General features: G+C 38.6%; 1 protein-coding gene across 1 annotated transcript in view; it reads left to right on the forward strand.

The window, feature by feature from the left end:
* Positions 1-22682, forward strand: part of Dgkk (diacylglycerol kinase kappa) — a 132450-nt gene that overhangs the window by 25634 nt on the left and 84134 nt on the right. The window contains exon 2 of the mRNA XM_071606589.1: positions 21131-21241. Coding sequence (XP_071462690.1) covers positions 21131-21241 — 111 coding nt within the window. The remainder of the gene's footprint in view (positions 1-21130; positions 21242-22682) is intronic.

The following is a 22682-nucleotide window of genomic DNA, read 5'->3' on the forward strand; positions in this document are numbered from 1 at the left end:
GAGAACTTCGAATTTTAGATTTTTCCTGTGTATGAAAACATAGAATTTTCACTGATTTATATAACATTGTATACATACAAATATAAATATAAATATATATATATACATATACTAGTCATACTTCCTTATTTATCTTATCTATATAGACAGCAGTATAATTTTAAGAGGGTATGTAACTTTATGAGCTATTTCCCTCCTGCTCACACCAGACATGGTAAATAAATTCTAACTAGATATATGTTTTGCAATATTTATGCAGTTCCAGGAGTGAAGGATCTATGAATTTCATCATAGTATATATGCCCTAATAGTTCTGCACAAGCAATAAGCTCTAATTCTTCTAGTTAGACTAGTCAGCATATGTGTGCACACACATGTGTACATATGCATATACACACACATGCATACACAGACATAAAAACCTCCAAAAGCACGAAAGACAGCAGAAATATTCACAGGGAATATTTCTCCAATGGTATTGTATAACCAGCACATAGCAATATGCTACCAAATGCATGATCAATAAAAGTAAAAATTGATGCTGGGCACAGTGACTCATGCCTGTAATCCCAGCAGCTCAGGAGGCTGAAGCAGGAGGATTGTGAGTTCAAAGCCAGCTTCAGCAAACTCGAGGCATCAAGCAACTCAGTGAAACCCTGTCTCTAAATAAAATACAAAATAAGGCTGGGGGTATGGCTCAGTGGTCAAGTGCACCTGATTTCAATCCCTGGTAACACCCCCCTGCCCAGGCAACAATATAAAAATTGGTACACTGGACCTTGTTAAAAATGTAAAAACTTTTGCTCTATGAAAGAACCTGTGAAGAGGATGAAATGATAGATTACAGACTAGGAGAAAACATGTTCAAATCACATATCTATACTCTATGAAGAACTCTAAAAACTCAACACTTTTTTAAAAACAAAACAATATGCTACCAAATGCATGATTAATAAAAGTAAAAATTGATGCTGGGCATGGTGACTCATGCCTGTAATCCCAGCAGCTCAGGAGGCTGAGGCAGGAGGACCATGAGTTCAAAGCCAACCTCAGTATATACTTTCACAGCAGTTGAAAGACACAAGACATTTAATCCAAGGGATTTACAGATAGCAAATAAGCACATGAAAAGATGTGCAATGTCAATAATAATTAGGGAAATGCAAGTTAAGACTATAGTATGATATCTCTACATACATGGCTACATATCTCTACATATGGCTGGAAAAAAAACAGTGACAACATCAAATGCTGGAGAGTATATAGATAAACTATCATACATACTGTTGGTGGAAATGTAGAATGGTGCAGTCACTCTGGAAAACAGTTTAGCAGTTTCTTTTAAAATTAAAAATGGACAGCACATGACCCAGCAATTATATTGAGTATATATTCCAGAGAAATGATAACTCATTTTCATGGAGAAGCATGTGCACTAATGTTCATAGCAGCTTTAGTCATAATATCCAAATACAGAAAACTACCCAATGTCCTTCAATGGGTGAATAGTTAAAACAAATTGTGATATATTTGTACTATGGAATACTCTGAGCAACATAACAACTTTGATGGATCCAAAAGAAATTATACTGTAAGAAGTCAATCTTTAAAAAGAAGAATGAAATAATGGCATTTTCTGGTAAATGGGTGGAACTGGAGAATATCAAGCTAAATTAAACAAGCTAATCCCCCCAAAAACAAAGGCCAAATGTTCTCTCTGATATGTGGATGCTAACCCAAAACAAGGGAGGGTTGGGAGGAGAAGAATAGAAATCCATTGGGTTAGACAAAGTGGAACAAAGGGAAAGGAGGGAGAGGATAATAGGAAGGACAGCAGATTTAATTGGACATAACTTCCCTAGCCTTGTATTTTTGAATACATGACCAGGGTAACTTCTCATTATATACAACCACAAGAATGGAATCCTAAAAAGGATTATATTATACACTATGTATGTATAATTTGCCAAAATATGTTCTATTGTCATGTATAACTAAAAAAATTAAAAGATACATACTCATTGATTCTATTTATGTAACAATTGTGAAACAACAAATTATCAAAATAGTGAACAAACTTGTGGTAGCCAGGAGTAGAGATAGGCAGGAACAGAGGGAATGTATATGGCTATAAGAGGGCAGCATGAGGGAGCCTTTTTGTGATGTTTACAGTTTAGTATCTGAATGTAGTGATGATTACCCAAAGCTATACATGTAGTAAAATGACATAGACACACAGACATACACACACACACACACACACACACACACATATACACTCATTACCACACACACACACACACACACACACACACATACAATGAGTGTATATGTAACTGATGAAATCTGAATAAGCTCTATGGATTTTGCCAATATCAATATCCTACTTTTGATTTTGTACTATGCAAGATTTTAAAACTGGGTGAAGGATGTACAAGACCATTTTGCACATTGCTTTGTTGTGAGTCCATAATTATTCTAAAATCTTAAGAAATGTTTTTATTTTTAACCCAGTGGTAACCTTTTTTGGATTCTGTATATTTCATTTTACATATAGATCATAATTAGTTTGTGTATTAAAAATCATTCCACTGGGTATGGTGTTGCATGCCTGTAATCCCAGAAGCTCAAGAGTCTGAGGTAGGAGGTTCACAAGTTCTAAGCCAGCCTCAGCAATTTAGCAAGGCCCTAGGCAATGTAGCAAGACCCTGTCTTAAAAACTTTAAAAATGGGCTGCGCATGTGGCTTAGTGTTTAAACACCCCTGGATTCAATCCACAGTACCAAAAATAATATAATTCCTCTTTTGGTCCTATCTGTGCCTTTTTGTGTACACACACACTGACATAGAATTTTGCTAATTCTCTCACCCAATGAGAGGATTTATGCTACCTAATATGGAGTTTATTGGGGTATGATCATCAGTATGTTGTGGCACACAGATTCTAAGTTTACCTCCAATGATCCTTGCCTCCTGGGAGATCTCCTTTGTGTACCTGCTCCTGTTTGTGTGTGGACAGAACCTGTAACTATATGATTTACTTCCAATCAACAGAATATGGCAAAGGTTATAGGATGTCATTCCCATGATAATATTAATATGTATATGTGTGTATAAAACTTTGTGTTACTAGCAAGTAAGCTAGACAGTGTTCTCTTCACTGACCTTGTAGAAGTAAGCATCCTTTAAATAAGTGGCTATGTTGGAGAAGCCCATGTAGCAAAGAACTGTTGTTGGTAGGAAATAAGTATGGTTTCCAGCAAGAAACTGAAGCCTTAGTCCTGCACAAGGAACAGAATTAACTCTGCCAACAACATGAGGGATCTTAGAAGCAAATCTTCCCTCTGCCAAGATTCTGATTAGACAGACCGCCACCCTGGCAGATACCTGAATCACAATCTGGTAAGACCCTGAAGTAGAAGACTCAGCCAGACTTCTGACCTACAGAAACTGCAAGATAATAAAAAGGTGATTTTTTTTAAGTAGCTAAGTTTTGAGTAACTAGTTACTCAGCAGGCAAGACCTAATACACGCAGCAGTCCCTTTCAGGGTCCAACTTAAGAGTTGAAGCCATGATCCACATAGATCCACTCCTCATGACCTGCCTCATCATCTTGAGGCAGAGAGAGATTAAAAAGAGCAGTTTTGCACTTCTTTTGCTGATCATGTCCTGAAATAATGCCATTTTTTTTTAAATAAAGTGGATACCTGCAATTGGCTGGGGCCAGAATTTTCCAACTCATTGTTTAAATGTAATGGAAAAACTAATAGGGTTTGCTTAGTTTTTTGAAATAATCAGTTCTTAGCTGTAGCATGACTGTTCAAAATATATTTATATTTGGCTTTTAGAACATGTTTTACGTTTTCACTTAAATATGGATATATGAGCCCAAGTAACTTCACATTTCATTCAGAAAATAGATGGCATTATGTCTTATACACAGGCCAAGTATCCAATTTAAGCAGAATGCCTATTTAAACTTGAAAAATATACATTTTGCATATCTGTTAGCTCTAAGTTGCTCTGGGTTGTTTGTTATATGAAGCAATGGCCTTGTGACATCTACCTGGAGGAATGAATTAAACATTCTGATTCAAAAATCTTCTTTGGGAGTTATACATTGCATTAGAATATAGAACTCAATAAGAAAGTAAAGAATGTTATCAATGGAATTTCTCAAGATCCTTCGTTGAACTGTATCAATGAGACCCTGAAAGCATTTAGCCCATGAAAATGGCATCATTTTTAAATTTTTATTAATTTATATAAATTTACTAAAAGGTTCATACCTAGACTAATATATACCTACACACACATTCTGAAAAAACATAGAAGTGTGATAATACAAAATGAACATAGTCTGTAACACACTTTGATATTCTTGGAAATAGATGCTATTGAGAAAATATGACATTTTAGTGCACTTTAAACTTGGGGAAGGAAAAGCACTCTAAGTGCATCTATTAAGGCAACGAGTTATGAAAATAATGACCTACTTCCTCAATTGCCTTTGTGGGATGTTGAAAGGATGAATCAAGCAGTGTATAAAACATTTTAAACTTCATGGCAAATGTGTACTTGATACTCTTTTTCCATAAGGTAAAAGGTTTTATACACTGATGTCTGCCATCTTCAAATCTGTTCACTGAATACTTTTCCTCTAAAAAATTGCTTCTCTCTTTGATTCTAGTATCAGTTTCCTCCAGAGCTACCTTATCTCATTCATCTGTTCATCTACCCATCCTAGTTTCAAGCCATCAATGAGCATGTCTTCTTAGTTCTGAACATGCTGTTTGAAGGACACATATATGTGGGACTCAGTTAAGAAATTGAAATAGACCAAAGGGATCTCATGGTACCCAATTCCTTAAATTAGGAGATAGTATATCTATGTACTTCACACATTTTGAAGTCAGAAAGTGGCCCCTTTCATACTTACTCAAGATTTATGAGGTTTTGGTTCACATTTCCTTTATTTTTCATTTTGTAACATGCTACTTCTGAGTACAGATAGTTTAGAAATCATGAGCCTGGAAAAGAGTCTTATCATGTTTCCAAGTAAGAAAGACCCAGAGGAGGGGGGAAATTCCATCAAATTACGAACACTGAGGTGGAAGTTCCAATCCTCAGAAAAACCATGGGGCTTATAGGAAGTCAGAGTTCCCTTAGAGCTAATTTCAATGTAATAACTTTAGAGAGTTTGTCAGCATGGGCTATTGTCCACCTGCTTTATACTCATTCTTTGCATCACAAATGTTCTTGGTTTTCCACTGGTCTCACCTTAGCATAGCAAATCTTTGGCTGCTCCTGGCAGAATTAAGAGTTAAGTAGAATGAATGTTTCCCGCTTCCGCATCAAAGGTAAAAGGAAGAGCAGAAACTTCAGAAAGAACAACCATCAGAAGGATATAGCTTAAGGATATAGGATATAGTCATCCCATATAGCCATTGGCAAGGAGATGGATTTTTGATCATGTAGTCTACTTCAACTCTCTTAAGTTTTTCAAAGGCATACAGATAACATGAGAAAATGCATTTGACAGATTTCATTGTAGAGCTATACATTTAGACTTCCCTTGAGAGCCCAAAGCACATGAATGACAAAGGTGAATGAAAAAGAATTTGGTTTGGTTTTAGGATAAGTGTATGGCATATGCCATTATGAAGATAGTTGTAGACCTCTGGATATTGTCCAGTAAAGTCATAGATCTTGTTAGTTGGTCCTGTCCAGTAAAGTCATAGATAAAACACTGCTCTTTTTAATTTAATTTAATTTTGTTTTTATTTTTATATGGGAAAATGACACTTTTAACATTTACCTGTATTTCATTTAACTAGTTTTGACTGTGAAAAGTTGGATTAAAGAAAAAAGAGCTAGTGATAGCCTCCTGGGTAACTGGCCTTGAGTTAGAATACACTATGAGTTGAATAAATCTATACCAGGTAAATGGTGGTACCTTAGTTATGGCAGATTATAGCAGCTCTTGAAGCAATGTTTTCCATACCTGTGAGTAAAGGACTACAACAGAAGAGAATTTTTTCAACTCAGTCAGGCTTTTAGGCCTTTGAAAATTGCCTGGCTGTCTTCATACAAACATTAGAGCACATCAGATTTAAAATGTCTATGTGCTAAATTTAAAGAGATCCAAACACCTGCATTCACTAACTGTTCTAATCACCACTTGTCCTTACACTGTTTTCTCTTCCAGGCTTAAATAGAACTCTTATATTCTCTTAACTTATTTCAGATCTTCATATCTACAACAGTAATCCTGATGCTCTAGGTTCTGTTTTTCCTGAGGACTTTATACATCCCAACACAAAGAATGTTATTTTTATTTCTTATTTTTAGTTATATATGACAATAGAATGTATTTTGGTCTATTTATACAACTATATATCTTATTCTAATTGGGATCCCAGTCTTGTGGATGTACACAATGGTGAGATTCACTGTGGTGTATTCAATGAGCATCTTTACAGGGTTAGCAGGCACACATTCTTCTACAGATTTAAATTTGATTTTCTTATAGACTTTGTTTCCTTTCTCAGTGATCCATGCTCTGTTACCCATGGGAAGGAGAGAGTCTGTGTTTTCCTGGACTAAATCAACAAAAATCAATCTCAGTGGGTAAAGACCCCCTGAGTTTAGACTACTCACATGTAAATTATGCTCCTGAATTTGGGGCAAGCACTGATTTCAAATGCAGCCTCAAGACCCTGTTGTAACCACATATACACTCACACTTGACAAGTCTTGTGTTTTAGGGGTCCAAAAAATGATCACCATATCCACAGCAAGAAAGAAGAAATATGTATTTTATTTCAACCTCACACCAGGCACTTTCATGCTTTGTCTTGATCCTTATTCAAGTTGAATGTCACCTATAAGTGTTTTCACAGATAAAAATTCTGAGATTCGTAACTTAAATGACTTACTCAAGGATACATAGCTAATATAGTAAGTGATGGAGCTGAGTTTCAAATCTGGGTTTATCTGAGTCCAAAATCTACATTCCTTTTTACTGTGCTAAATTGGGTTTTGCCTAAATATAAGTGCTTGGATATATAACAATCTTCACGTGTTTCCTGAAACAGCAACTAGCTTTTAGGAGCCAATTGATAAGAGCTGGATCCCTGGACACTTGAGAACACCCTTTCTTATTGTCTTCCCTGGGTGTGGTTTTTCCTCACTCAATTTCACTTTATAAACATTCATCAAGTGCCTACTGTGGATAAGTTGTGGCATTGTGGCATTCTGTGCCTGTCAAACATAACTCAGATATGATGCATATTATGATTTATCAAGAGAATTTTATTCTGAGGTTTGCCTTTTGGATCTGCTCAGTTTTGAGATAATTTCTAGTCCTGGGATCAGGGGCTATCCATGCAGTCTGAAATTTAGTAGGAAGCTACTTTATGTCAACAGACCTGAGTGATATTAATAGTTTCTTTTTTTTCCTGTTATATCTTGGCTTCCCTTGATGACTCAAGTGCCAAATCTCAATATCCTTATCCACAGTTCCTAGCAAGGAGATGGCAGCTTGGGGAAGTAATATGCTTTGCTTGTATAGCATATTACTGCTGAGGACCAAACTCCATGGAATTCATAGGCCTTTAAGCCCATGGTCTCTCCCAGGTGCCATATTGCTGCCCATGCTGTATCTATGTACAAACATTGCTATGAAATGTGACATGGGTTCATTCAGATCTCTCATGGTTTTTCAAACTATCATCCCTCTCTTTCACCTAAAAGCAACCCTCACTTCCCAGGAGAGAGAGGCAGTGCATATAGTATGCATGGGGTAATGACTTGAAATCAGCCTAGGCTTTAGACTTAGATAGACTTGAGTTCAAATTCATCACTGTTTGGGACTGTGTGTGATCTTGGAGAAGTGAGTTGACCATTCTGTGCTTCAGTGCCTTATCTGTAATATGAGGAAGATAATATCAATCTTGCAGTATTGTGAGTGTTAGCACTAATGTGTACAAAGTAGGAAATTATTTCAAAAATGGAGTGAATATCAGATGTCAGTCTAATGAGACCATTATTTTTTTAATCATAGGTATGTAGAGGTAGAAAGGTCAAGAAAGAGAAAGCTGAGTCTAGTCTCCATATTTCTGCTTCAGTTTTGGGGTGTGCACGTTGCTATTAGTGAGCTTGTTTCAAACTGGACTCTCCCCTGATCCTTCCCTTTCTTAAGCCCTATTTGGAAGGCCCTGTTTCCAATTAAAGGACAGTTCCCTTCCACTCACCCCCAGGACAATTTTGCCATGTGTGTGTGTGTGTGTGTGTGTGTGTTTCAAAACTACCTATTCCCCAGATTGCAAGTGATATCACTTCTCTTCCAAACTTAGTCACTTTTGCCTTCTCCCAAGCAACTTTGAACAGAGAGCTGCACACATTGATAAAGGTACAATCTCAGAGCCAACAAAATGGTGGCTCAGAGATTGTTCCAGGACCAGTGGGAATACTATGAGTCATTGGTGGAAAAATGAGCATCTCTCATCATGTACGAGTCTGTGAGTGTTTGCTGCTACCACCTAAAGACTCTTCCAATGTAACATACTAATATTATTTCTTCCTACTCCTCTTCCTCCGTCTCCTACTTCTAGATCTGTCAGATTGAGTTATCATACCATTGATTCCCCACCCAATCTCTCTCTCTTGTCCCCTCCCTCCTTTGCTCCCTTAGTGCATTTTTTTTTCCTGGTCACCCATTCTGGATGGGCTATTGAGCAGCACGAAATCCAGATGGTAACAGTCAGCCTTGCTCTAAGGCCTGGCCAGTGGGTGTCAGAGTTTGATTACTGTAGTTAGTGGCCATTTAGTAGTTGAGCAGTCTTAATCCCTTCAACATAGCCTGTCTAGAGAGGAGTGAAGGGGCTGTGATTTTACCAGGTGTTTGCCTGCAGGGAGAAGTAGGAAAAGGATAAAGATCTGGATGGTATTTCAACAGGGAGATAAATACAGATCCAAAACTATGAAAAGGGTAGCAGTGGGTCTTAGGGTAAAACACCTGAACAAGCTGTGGAAATGTCGCTGGGAGGGTGAGGCAACAGTAAAAGCAGCACACTCAGATTTTTTTTCCTGTAAGATCCTTGTGGGATGCTTTTGTGCAATACTTGCATGACCAAGTTAATTTTTTTTTTTTATTATTGAGCCACTCAGGTCAGAGAAGAATTTCCCTTTGGGTCCAGCATGATATTACCTTCATTAACTGAAGATGACTTCCAATGGCACATTTCATTATGTCATACTTCTTTACCAGCGGGGATGGCAAAGAGTTATATCGCAGGATGGCAGGAAAGTGGAAAGCAGGCTTTGAAATATAGACTGCTGATTAAAATGGTATCAAACATGGGAAACATAAAATGTGGAGAGACAGTGCAAAGAGGCTTGTACTGGAAGTCAGGAGGCCAGTTAAATTACCATGTAGTAGTGACCTTGTATATGTCACTTAGCTCACTTCCTTGAGGCACAGTGTTCTCATCTGAAAAAAAAAAAAAAGCCAATAGCATTGCCTACCCTGGGCACCCCTTAGGGCTGTCTTCAAAGACAAATGAGAATCTTTTAAGATCATTATTGTTAGGTCGGCCCTATAAAATGCTGTGTGAATTAAATAATTATTACTACTTGATTACTTTGGCATTTAATACTAAAAAGAATAGCAAAACTGAACCAACAAGCTGTGATTCATACCACCAACCTCCTCCTTCTGTTGATTGACTTGGAATACAATATAACTTCCAATCAGATCAGTGATTGAAACCTTACTTTTTTCCCCTTTTTTTTTAAAGAGAGAGAGAGAGAGAGAGAGAGAGAGAGAGAGAGAGAGAGAGAGAGAGAATTTTAATATTTATTTTTTTAGTTTTCGGCGGACACAACATCTTTGTTTGTATGTGGTGCTGAGGATCGAACCTGGGCCACACGCATGCCAGGCGAGCGCGCTACCGCTTGAGCCACATCCCCAGCCTCTTACTTTTTTTTTTCTTTCCCAAAGGAATAACTGATCATCCATGTCCTATAGAATTCCACGAAGAATTTTAGATCTTCCCTGTATTAACCCACTAGGGAAATGACTCAATCTCTCCAAAACTCAGTTTCTTCATCTATAAAATGAGAATTATCATGACACCTGTCTTTTAGAGTTATTAGTATTAAAAGAGATAACCTGTGTCATATTATTAGCATAGTCTTCATCCTAAGAAACCAGCAACAGTTAGCAATTCACATTATTGTTATTATTACTCCAGAAGCTTGTCCCTGACAACTTTCTTTTACCAACTGGTACAGCTTTTTAGCTTTGTTACCTGGCCAGTGGTTTCTCTGGAACCAAGCCCCACGACAGTTGCTTTTGTGATAGTATAGTATCTCCTGCAATCCCTGCTCTACCCTCCCATTCCCTTCCAGGTTTGGTGAGCTGGCAACCTACCACACCTCTGGCTCTATTTGAGGCAAGTTTGCTCAGGAGGGACAGTCCTCTTCTCAAAGGCAACAAAGCCATCCACAGCTTTAGGGCTTGAGTGGATTCTCCCATTGATCCATCATCATCCATCCTACTCCCAAGCCAATCCCACCCCAGAGTTGCCCTTACTGACAACTTGTTCCTCCTTCTCTCACCTAGCATTAGTGGAGCAAAGTAGACAAAGGATTCTCCCTCCTCACCCTGCCTCATGCACACACACCCACACGAACGCACGCACACGCACACACACACACACACACACACACACACACACACCTCTCATTCTAACCATTCACACACATTGTCTAGTGAATAGTGAATTTCATCTTCCTGAGACTGCCACTGCTACAAAAAATAGTAATCAGAATCAACTGGGCTAGCATCATTTTCTATCTACCCTCTTCGTGATTCTTGTCAATGTCACTTTATTAGGCAAACAAAAAAACATACATTCTCTATTATCTGACCACTTCAACTCCAGATAACTTGTTTGTGAATGTATTCTTAAGTCCTATGCTGGTGCCATGTGGCTTTCAGCAATGGGCCATTTTGGCAATAAAGCAATTTTCCAACTCGGGGGTAAACATTTACTTCCCAAGTATGTGTGGTTGGGTGATATGGATTCACCAATTCCACATTTTGAGAGACATTTAAAGCCCTGATCAGAAGGACCAGATCACAGAAAGCACAAAATGAGTGAGTTTTAGCCAAATGAGCTACGTATTTGTAAGCTTCCTTCCTAAGTGGCCTTAGGCTGCCAAGGATTGAACCCAGGGGAACTAAAACACTGAGCTACATCCCCAGCCCCTTTTTTATGTTTTATTTGGAGACAGGGTTACTGGATTGCTTAGAGCCTCACTAAGTTTGAACTGGAGATCCTCCTACCTCAGATTCCTGACCCATGCCAAGCATTTGTACATACCTTTAAAGGCTAAAGTCTCCAGACCTGGGAGCTCCTGAATAGGGTCCAGCATATTGTAACAAAGTATTCAATATTTGCAAAAATTGGGATTATGACATCTCAGGTACCTCTCCAAAGGACTGTGATTTTTTTCTCCTACCTATTTGTGAAATCATTTGCAATATGTAGTCTCCTTAAGAAATTCAACTAAATTATTTAGAAATCTTCAGACATTACCAGTTCATGGCTTTTCTTGCTGTTTTACCAATAGTGGCCCCTAGGAGAAAAAAAGGCAGACTAAAGTGATCCATGAATTAAATGTGATACAGCATGATGATGATTATGTAGCTCTTTGGTATTATTGGGGGCATGCAGTGGAATCAAACAGATCAGCGTTTGAGCCACAGATCTGCTACTCACCATGACTTGGAACTAGTCATTCAACTTCTCTAAGCCTCAACTTCTCTACCTCCCTCATGAGAATGTTTCTGTGGGCATTTAAGTGAAATAGTGCATGTAAAGCAAGGGAATACAACAGACATTTGTCAGACATAAGTAACTCTTCCTTTGGAAGGGAATGGTTGAAAAGAAACTTTGATAAGAAATTGCTGCTCCTACTACTTTGAATGAGGACCATCACCAAAAGCAGACTAAGAGCCACCGGTCTTATAATACATGTCTAAGTTAAAGAGCCCTTGTGGCTTGATGGTGGGAAACCAGGGTTAGAAGCAGTGGACAGATAGGCCCTGAGAGAAGAAACATCTAGAATATTAGGACCTTCATCTCCCTTCATCTCTGGTAGCTGATGGTCAAGTGGAAGGGTGGGGAAGAAGGCAGTTGGAAGCAGGTATTGCTTTGTCATTCTTTGTAATTTGGTGGCACTAGATAAGCTAATTGGTATTTTGGCCTCTGTGAGTCTGATTCTGTTGAGAATACCAACTCAAAATACCCTGTTATCTTTCCTTTTGGGACTTCTTTGACCACAGTACTTCCTTTTCGAGTCAGCAAGCAACTGCTACTGTAGAAATAGGGGTCTCCCGCTAGGCTTCCACTTACACTATTCTTTCCTATCTGACTGTATTCTAAGCTTTTGGCTCCCCTAAGGCTCAAAAGCAATCTTCCTCTCCTGATGGCAACTGTTAGTCTTCCCTGCACTTGCAAAGGAAAACCAAACTTCTGCAGGAAGCTGTCCCAGAAGCCACCTTTCTCCACCAACTTCCAATGCTCTGACCCAGCCCTTCCTCTCGATGCCACTTGTGGACTCAAGCCATCTTCCTACTGGTCTCCTCGCATCCCTTCCCATGCTGTTTCTCCAGAACTCCAGAACGCTGCGTATGTTCAAGGAGGCACAGCAAACTCAATGGCTGTGGGAGGTTGGTGAGGAGGCATTATATCAATGAAAAGGGTGGTCTAAAGCTCTCTCCTGGGTCTGCCACTAATTTGCTCTTGACTTGGGTAAGTGCAGTCTTTTCCTGGACTTTATTTTCATCAACTTTAATTGGGGGGGGGGTGCTAAGAGTACTTATTTTTAAAAAATATTTTAGTTGTAGATGGACACAATACCTTTATTTTATTTATTTATTTTTATGTTGTGCTGAGGATGGAACCCACTACCTCACACGTGCTAGGCAAGTGCTCTACCACTGAGCCCCAGCCCCAGCCCAGGAGTGCTTATTGCTACGGTCAAGATTAGCTCAGAAAGTTGAAAGGCAGTTTTGTGGTAGGAATACAGAATTTGCACTACTTAGTCCAAAGCTCCTCATATCCCCATCCTGCCAACTTACTTAGAGGAGTGAATTGGCTTATCCAAGGTTATACAGCCAGTGCACAGTAAAACCAGTATTCAAACTTGTGTGCATCTGGGAGGGCTCAGCTGAGCTCTTCCCTCTTCCTGGCTGCTGTCAATCCCAGGCCAATTACTAAGAGCCAAGTTACCACTTTCTGTACTTTGTCAGCCTGGGCCCAGGTCGCTCACCTCCTCTGCACTCCCCCAGCAATTAGTGGTCTTTACCCTTCCTAAGAAACTCCACTAATAGAAAAAGGAATGTGGGGGAGGAGGCAGAGAGATTTGAGAAGACAGAGGCTTATAGGCTAAGATTCCACTTAACACGATTCCTTTCACTGTTTCCTGCTTCTAAGCTTTTGGCTCCCCAAAAAAACCGTATAGGTATTTAAGCTTTACTAGTTCATTGTACTGGTTTTAAAGTCACTAACTCTTGATATTTATCTTACCAATGTACTCACACTAAATAAAAAATAACATATGAGCCTGGTGGAGTGGTGCCCGCCTGTAATCCTAGTGGCTCGGGAGGCTAAGGCAGGAGGATTATAAACTCAAAGCCAGCCTCAGCAACTTAGCAAGGCCCTGAGTAGCTCAGCAAGACCCTTTCTCTAAGTAAAATATTTTAAAATGGCTGGGGATGTGGCTCAGTGGTTAAGCACCCCTGGGTAAAAACCCCATTACCAAAAATAAATAAATAAATAATGACATGGATATAACGACAGTCCTTATAGTATTGTTTGTAATAGAATAAGATTTGAAACTACTTGCATCAATAGAGAACTGTTTAATAAATCATATTACACTCATGCAGTGAAATATTGTGCAATTGTAAAAAATAAATGAGGCTCCTTAATATGTAGCAAGATGTGAGGGCCCGTGATATACTAAGTGTAGAAAGTAAGAAACATTGTACATAGCACACTATGATTTATGTGAAGAAAAATTAACACATGTGTATATGTTATATGTTTTTTTAAAATATTTTATCTTTTTGTTGTTGTAGTTGGACACAATACCTATTTTTTTTATTATTTTACTTTTACACGGTGCTAAGGATCGAACCCAGGGCCTCACACATGCTAGGCAAGCACTCTACCACTGAGCTACAACCTCAGCTCCTATATGTTTTATGTTATATGTTATACATGCATACATTTGTATATGTATATGTTAGTTTATGTGTGTTAAATATGTTTTAAATGATATACAAAGGGCCAGTTAAAGTTTTTGCCTAGGCAGAAAAATTCTGAGCTTTCTTTCATTTCAATGATGGAGAGCAGGGACATGGAAGGTCCTCTACAATTCTTCCTTAGCACTGGAAGTAGTGGAAGAGGATTCAAAGTCCTTTCAGTCTTGGATAATAGAAAGAGTTGGCTTCTCAGTGCTAGGATAAAGAACAGGTCTTGGTTTGCCCATGACTCTCCTGGTTTTCGTGCTGAAACTCCTGGGAAGACCAGACAGTAGATCACCCTATCCTTTATCCTTCTGCTATAGCCCTTAGCCAGCCAGGGAGGGAAGCTCCTGGTAGCAATGAGTGAAGCTAAGGTACCAACCCTTGCCTCCATAGCCTACAAGAGACAAGGGACTCACCGAGTGGCAGGAAATGCTCTGCAGGGTATCCTCATTTAACAGACAAGGAAATTGAGGCTCAGAGAGGTTAAGTGATTTGCCCAAGGTCACACAGCTAGTAAGTGCTGGAGCCAGTCTGTCTGACTCCTGCCATGTCAATAGGACCCTGGGGAATGTAAAGCTTTCACTGAAGCAGCGGGTCTGGCCTTTCTTAAAGCCTAAAGCACCAGGAGTTGCATTTTAACTAAATCAAACACTGTTGCTCTGAATCAACTTTGGCAGGCCTGTGTTGGGAAATGGCTTTCTTCCCATCACCCCCCACCCCCAAAGCAAAGAGAATAGATGGTCTGGGTTTTTGGACAGAAGGAGCCATAGGCAGAAAGCTGGTCTCTGCAGCTGTGTCCATAGTGGGAGTGCAGTTCTCACATGGAGAGTGATCATCCCCCAACACAACTTGATCCCCACTCTCTCACAAGAGCAGCATGAACAATTAAAAGAGAAGAGAAGCCAGCTGGTAACAGGTAGTTGTGCTTGTCATGATGCTTGCCTACTTTTTGATTGGGTGGGGGTGGAATTCAATTTGGCTATGTAATAGGGAATCCTTTTGCCAGGAAAGAGTAGCAAATCCCCTAAAGCTTCATGCACCCAAACTCCACCAAGCCATAGAAAAAGATGCAGAAGTTAGTAAAAGCTTTGGGGACTTCAGAGGAGCATATGAAAAGGTCAAGGCAGCAGCTGTACTTGCCCTTTCTCAATTAAGCAGCAGGCGGGTGTTAATTACATATAGGGAATTGGGCTGCTTTACAGACCCTGTTGAGATATTTTCTAGAAGATATTTTATAAATATGGAATAAAGGAAATGCTTATCCTTGCTGTTGGCAACAAATTTATACATGCTGATTTGTAGAGAGCATCAGGAAGAGAGACTACCTGGGCCAGAGTGTGAGAGTTTCTGGGAGAAATAGATTTAGGGATTGACTGATCAAAGAGGATCCAAAAATGAAGCTAAAACAGTTTTACAAAGCTCTAGGGTTTTCTGCAAGGTCCTCTGTAGTTTGGGCAGACAACAGAGCTCTAGGGTTTTCTGCAAGGTCTTCTGTAGTTTGGGCAGACATTTTGGGTGACCCCTGAACAAAGGACCCTATGCCTTGGAGTCCTGCACTCTTAGGACTTGAACAACAACCACTGATGTCTGTGGTGATTGAACTTGGGACAGTAGACTCATTAGCAATACTCACTCCCACTACAAAACACTAGCAGTGAGAATTTAATAGTAGAACCCAAGGTGTTACTTGTTGTTTTGTACTGGGGATTGAACCCAGAGGCACTTTGCCACTGAGCTATACCCCCAGACCATTTTATTTATTTATTTACTTTTAATTTTGACACAGGGTGTTGCTAAGTTGCTTAGGGTCTCACTAAGGTGCTGAGGCTGGTCTTGAACTTGCAATCCTCCGGTCTCAGCCTCATGAGTCACTGGCATTACAGGTGTGCACCACTGTGACCAACTTTATTTGGGTTTTAATGTGTGATAGAACTGGCAGGAAAGGCTAGGAGATTTGCCCTCAGTGTGCTCTGGTTTAAGAAGCTTTGCAGGTGGGGCCAAGGCATTTCAGAACATCTAAGGTTCCTGCAGGCCCTGCCTCATTTTTCCGTATCTGCCACATCATAGATATTTGCAACGGGAATATGGCAGCTTGGACAAGAAGATTATAAGTATGCCCCATTTTATGCAATAGCTCTGTGGCTGCAAAGGTGGTTTAGTAGCCCTGAGCAGTTTCCCAGAGAGTTCCATTCCTCATTGCCTTTTATAACTGCACTAGAAATGCATTTTTCTGACAAATATTGTAACCCCAAGATGCTGGAAAGTCTTAAAAGTGTGGGGGGGAAACATGGACTACCTTGTTTGAGAGGAAAATTTTAAAGTTCCTTGATGATGGAATATATGGGCAAGTTACTTAAAGAAACCAAGATCAGGGTGGTTTTCATAGGACAGAACTGAGTCAGAAACATGCCTTTTCTACCTACTTCAGAGGGCTGCTGGGAAGGTTCCATAATGAAAATAAAAGCATTTTATTAATTGCAAAGTGCTGCATCCATGTGAACTCTAGTTAATGTTCTGGTCAATCTTGGACATCATTTTTAAAAAGCAGGAGAAGTCCCCTTTTGCTCATCATGGAACATTAAGTCTTTAGAAAAATAAGGCTTACTATTTGCCTCTTGGAAGGAAACTCATGAACAATTCTAGTAATGAGTATTCAGGCTGTTCACAGAAAACCTAATGCTATCTATAATCTTGTCTTTGGGGACAAAGTTTGGTGGGGGGTTGGGTGGGCTATGTGTTCACCGTGTTGTGTCCTATACATACTAATTAACTAGGAACTCCCAGTTTCCTTGTCATGGGGAGAGAAAGCACAGAGTCCACCGCATTTTGTAATTGCGGGTCTTTAAACAAAGTAGCGGAAAATGCCCAAGCTTCAGATGTGCCATCTGGAAATTGGAGATGACACTCTGAATAGTTGTGCTGAGGAGGCAATGAGATGTTATCTGCAAGAGGCCAGGGACTGGGAAGCACTGTGCACGGTTCTCTTAAGGGAGAGGCAAGGGTTTACCTTCCAACACATCCATTTGCAGGATGTGTTGACTCGTTTGCTTGCAATTTTCCAATTTTCCTCTTAGGTCCTTGTTTGGTTTAGTAGCCCCGAGCAGGTAAAGGTTGTTTTTCATGCATGTATTTTATTGGCTTGAAAAAATCCATTGATTGAGTGATTTTTGACTTCTCCCTATTCAAACTGGTTTCCTGGGACGGCCTATTGGGTTTTGAAATAAACAAGTTTTGGTTTTTTTTTTTTTTTTTAATTTCTTTCCAGAAACAGTGTTGGGTTAGTAGGTAAATTTTCCTGAAGGAGGTCAGAATTTAGAAGAAGGAAATTTAGTAGTGTGGTACTTTACTTTCTCTCTAGGCTTGGGTATTTCTAGATGTTCAGAGTTGATAATACAAAGCCTGTGTTTAGAACTCAAAGAAATTCATTATGGCATTTTAACCCTTCTCCCTAGTATACATAAATCACATTACTTATCTGCTCCCATTTTGGTAATATATATCTCATAAGTATGTGTCTCACATGAACTCTGAACTCACTCTTAACCTCCTCTGACGTGACAGTAGCTATATAGTTCAGAAGGTACAAACTGCTTGCCTGTGAGCCAACCATGGCTTGCAGACATGTTTTGTTTAGGCTTCAAAAGTTTCTCTCTTAACTTGTTGCTAACATTTCAAAATTATCAAACTTCACACCCCAAAAACCCTGAATTGACAATTATGAATAAAGCATCAATAAACAGTTGTGTGCAGATTTTTGTGTGGACATAAATTTTCAAAGCATTTGGGTAAATACTAAGGACTGCAATTACAGGGTCATATGTTTGATTTTAAAAGAAACTGCCAAACTGTCTTCTAAACTGATGGTACCACTGTGTATTCCTACAAGCAATGAATGAGAGTTCTTGTTATTGTACATTTGGTAATATCAGTGTTTTGAATTTTAGCCATTATAATAGGAATGCAGAGGATTTTATAGTTTTATCATGGTTAAACAATATTTTAAACTTATTTTCTTGGTAGTTGCTCAGGGCTTACAATACACATCTTATCAGAATCTACTTCAAACTTACTTACAATGAGATACAGAAATCTTACTCCTATTATCTCTATTGATCCTCTGACTGGTGGTGCTTGGCTGGGGCCCTCTAAATTGAGGTGGGTGCTGGCTTATTTGAAGTGGGCTCTGAATAATCATTGACATTCACGATGGTTTGCTGGGAGAGGGGATATGGTCTGGAGACAGATAAAATAGGCACTTTGGAAATAATCATTTTTCCTTCTTGCTCATAGTAATATCATGAAAGAACTTGGCAAATGCCTTAACTAAAATCTGAGTTCTCTTGGGCTATCATATTCACAGGTTACAAAATGCGAGAACTTAGTTTACTGGTCCATGGTTTGCAATACTTCAAAAATGGGTTCCTTAAGGGGGAGTTGCTTTTGAGAAGAGAATGTAATTGTGTAAATATCTGCCAGTAAGAGCTATAAGGCTTTAAACTGAAAATGTGGGAAGGGGAATTATCTAGCCAAAGACTATAAAATGAACTAGTACAGGAGACATCATATATGATAAAATAAGAATACTAAAGGCAACATTTAACACTTGATAGTGCTGAACAGCTTGGAGAAAGGACATAAATAATGGGTGTAGCTTCAGTTTCATAGGATTGGAAGAACAAATTTTCTTTAAAGAGAAAACAGGAGTCTACCTAACATTTAATGGATCTTTTTTTTTTTCTTTTTTGGGGTTGTGTTGGGAATTGAACTCAGGGGTGCTTTACCACTGAGCTACATCCCAAGCTCCTTTATATTTTATTTTTGATTTTTTAAAGTTTGAGACCAGGTCTCATTAAGTTGCCTAGGCTGGCCTCCAACTGGCCATCCTCCTGCCTTAGCCGCCTGTCTCACTGGGATTATGGGTATGTGCCACCACACCCAGTGGAACAGTTCCATTTTAAAATTTAAGTCTTTAATAGAAAGAGGTAAATATGACTTCTTATGTTTCCCAAAAGTATCATGAAGATTAGTGTGGTAGAACTTAGGATATGGCATAGGAGAGAGGGTTAGGGCAGAGAAAATCAAATGCTATGATTGAGAGTATACACTATAGCCTATCTGGACAGAGAAAAGAAAGGAACTATGTATTGCTAATGCTTAGACAAAAGTTGTTTTTTCATTGATGACTCAGTATCAACTATTTAAGTATAATATCTCATTCTCCATGCCACCTCCCCCTTTCCCACAAGATGTTATTGTTCTCTTTATTCTGACTCCTCATTGCTATCATCCTTTTTCATATAAGAGTAGGACAATAGGGCTGCGGTTGTTGTAGCTCAGTGGTAGAACACTTGCCTCACATGTGTGAGGCACTGGGTTCAATTCCCAGCACCACAAAAAAATAAATGAATAAAGTAAAGGTCCATCATCATCTAAAAAATATTTAAAATAAAAAAAATATTTTTTAAAAAAGAGTAGGACAATAATCTTGAAACTCATAAGTTATCAAAAAGGCTCAGGTAAATTGTGATTGCTTATGAACTCATTTTTCAGTTGAGATACAGAGACTCTGTCCATTAGTACTATCTTACTGGTTAGAGAATAGAACATATAGAAGCATATGTGATAGAGAATGAGAGTGGCAAAGAGTCATTTAATCAGGGTCCCAAAGATGAATAATTGCTGGAATCAGGCACCTTATTTGAAGGAAGAAGCTACTACATGTTTCCAGCAGATTCTTTCCATGTGAGAATATAATCCCACCATTGGTAGATAGTCTGTTTTTTTAAGAAATGGTAAATATGGGTTTTTATATGAAATCTTCTGCCTTTGAAATATTATCAACTAAATAAAACCTTTGAAAAAACGAAGTAGGCCAATAAAACATGTTTATAGTCATTCAATAGTGAATTCTAATTTACATGATAGAAAGAATTCACAAACCTTAATTTGTTGATTGAAACTATCTGGCTTATTGTCCAATAAGTATAGGTTTGGTTCCAGCTTGGTAGGGATGAGTACTTCTCCCAAATATCAGTTTTGCATGATGGTTTGTACCCTACAACATACATGAGAATGTCTTCATGGGGGTCAGCATGTTCTTCACATAGCTGGAAAATCACATTATGAGATATGTAAAGAAAGTAATTAGAAAATAGTTGTATATTGGTGTGCTTTTATTTATTTATTTATTTATTTCTTGCATACATGACAATAGTGGAGTGCATTACATTCATAATTACCCATTCATAGCACAATTTTTCATAACTCTGCATATAGAGTATGACCATGAGTCCTCTGAAGGTCTTGAAATAGAATTTATATTTGTTTCTAAAAGTATTGGGAAGGTATTGGATGCTTTGAACAGGGAAGGGACGTGACACAACTTAACATTCTAAAAGGAACACTCTAAAAGAGCTACAACCTTGCTACTTTGAGCATTTCTGCCTTACCTGAACTCAGCCTTTTCCCCTGACCATTGTACTTTCCTAGGAATATTATCTTTATGTCTCATATTTCTCCCTCACACCACCACTCATTGCAACAAATGGAGATATTCTCCATGGATTGGAGGCCATGTACCCTGAGAAACTTGAAGCTTATATCATCTTGAATGTGTTACACAAGGGTAACCAATCCCTTTTCTGGTCATACTAACTTCATTGTATTCCTATATAGATTATAGGACATTTCTCACCTATTCAGCAGAGATAGAGTCTTCAAGATATCTAATCTTCTCATCTGAGAGAACAAATGATATGGTCTTGCAAATTGATATAATTGATCCCTATGCTTCTGTCTTTCAGAAAATACTAAAAGAAGGACCTCTGCTGAAGAACTGTAACTCCGTCAAGAGATGGAAACTTAGATATTGTCTCGTTCAAGGACGAAAGCTCTACTTTGCACATCATCCCTCGGTAATATATAGAATCGTATCAATTGAGTTAGTGGGTGGGTGCCAGGAAATGCTTGGGTGGGAGGATGGCCAACAGGTTTAAGACATGGTGGCAAATATTGGATGGATGTCAAAACCCTCTACTCTTCCATTAATTTGACTTCCTTTTGGGTCAAATGAGAGACACATTTCTCACCTTTCCCCTTCCAGTATCTCTTCCCTTTTTTTCTTCAGTTAGCTTCTGCACCCAGAGTCAACTACATAATTTGTAGGGTCTAGTGTAAAATGCTAATACAGGGCTCTTTATTCAAGAATCAGGAAGAATAGGTCATTAATGGTGCTAATATAATGTTTTGTATTTACATTATAATATAAAACAATGACTTATGTTGCTTTTGTTTTAATATTTAATGTTGTTCTAAGTAAAAATAAAATTTTACATGATTAGCATGAATTTTACCATTCATTTGTACATTGTATTGTGCTAGTTTTAAATGCAAATATGTTGTAAATAATCACTAAAATTATATAATTTGTATTAGTATCTCATACATGCATATGTATTTTGTTCTTATCGGAACACAAAACTGTACAAAACTAGCTCAACTGTTTTTTTTTTCAATTTTTAATACTTGTACACTCTATCAACACTTTTTGACTGAAAGAACTATGTATGCTTTGCTCTATTTTCCCCTTTCCTTCAATGTCATCCTTTTAAGCATAAATCGTTAGCTAACATAGTGAAGTAACATAAGTAAGAAAGAATACGATAGGAGTTCTTGATAGTTCACGTTTTCCAGAACACCATTGCCTCTTTTCTATGATTGCAGCAAGTTTTGTTTCCAACAGCACATGTGGCCTCTCAGGGCTGTCAGCTCCCCTGCTTACTCAGTCATAGATATAACACACTTAACCTGGTATTTGCTTTAAGTTTCACTGTAGACCCACATATGATGGGTCCACTGTGATTCTATGCTTATGGACATCACAAATGCAAATGGGTGGGTGTCTTTTGCCATACATTTTCTGCTCATATCACAGCTCACTGTTCCAATGAACTTATATGCAAAACACAAACTCAAAGATAACATGATTGCAAATTTCAATATGGCGATAGCTGATCATGAAACCAAGTGTGGGGCCCTTCTGAATATTGGGCCTTGTGCAACTGCGCAGCTTTCATATTGGTGATGTCATCCCTGTATATGTCAGTAGTACTGGATTCCTGCTGCTGGCTGGGTAGTATCTACTATGCCCAATGTACAAGGAGATATAAGGATCAAACTGGATGGGACAAGCAATGTGGTCAAAGGCTGTCACCCAATAGAACAGATGTTAATAACAATCTGTACTACTAGTACACTAACAGATGATATCCCATTATCTCCTCCAGCATTAATCTTTATATTTGAATAATTGTAGACCGACTCACTAACCCAAGTTTCCTATAAATCCACATAAAT

Source organism: Marmota flaviventris, chromosome X (genome assembly GCF_047511675.1).
Source record: "Marmota flaviventris isolate mMarFla1 chromosome X, mMarFla1.hap1, whole genome shotgun sequence".
NCBI classification, from domain to species: domain Eukaryota; kingdom Metazoa; phylum Chordata; class Mammalia; order Rodentia; family Sciuridae; genus Marmota; species Marmota flaviventris.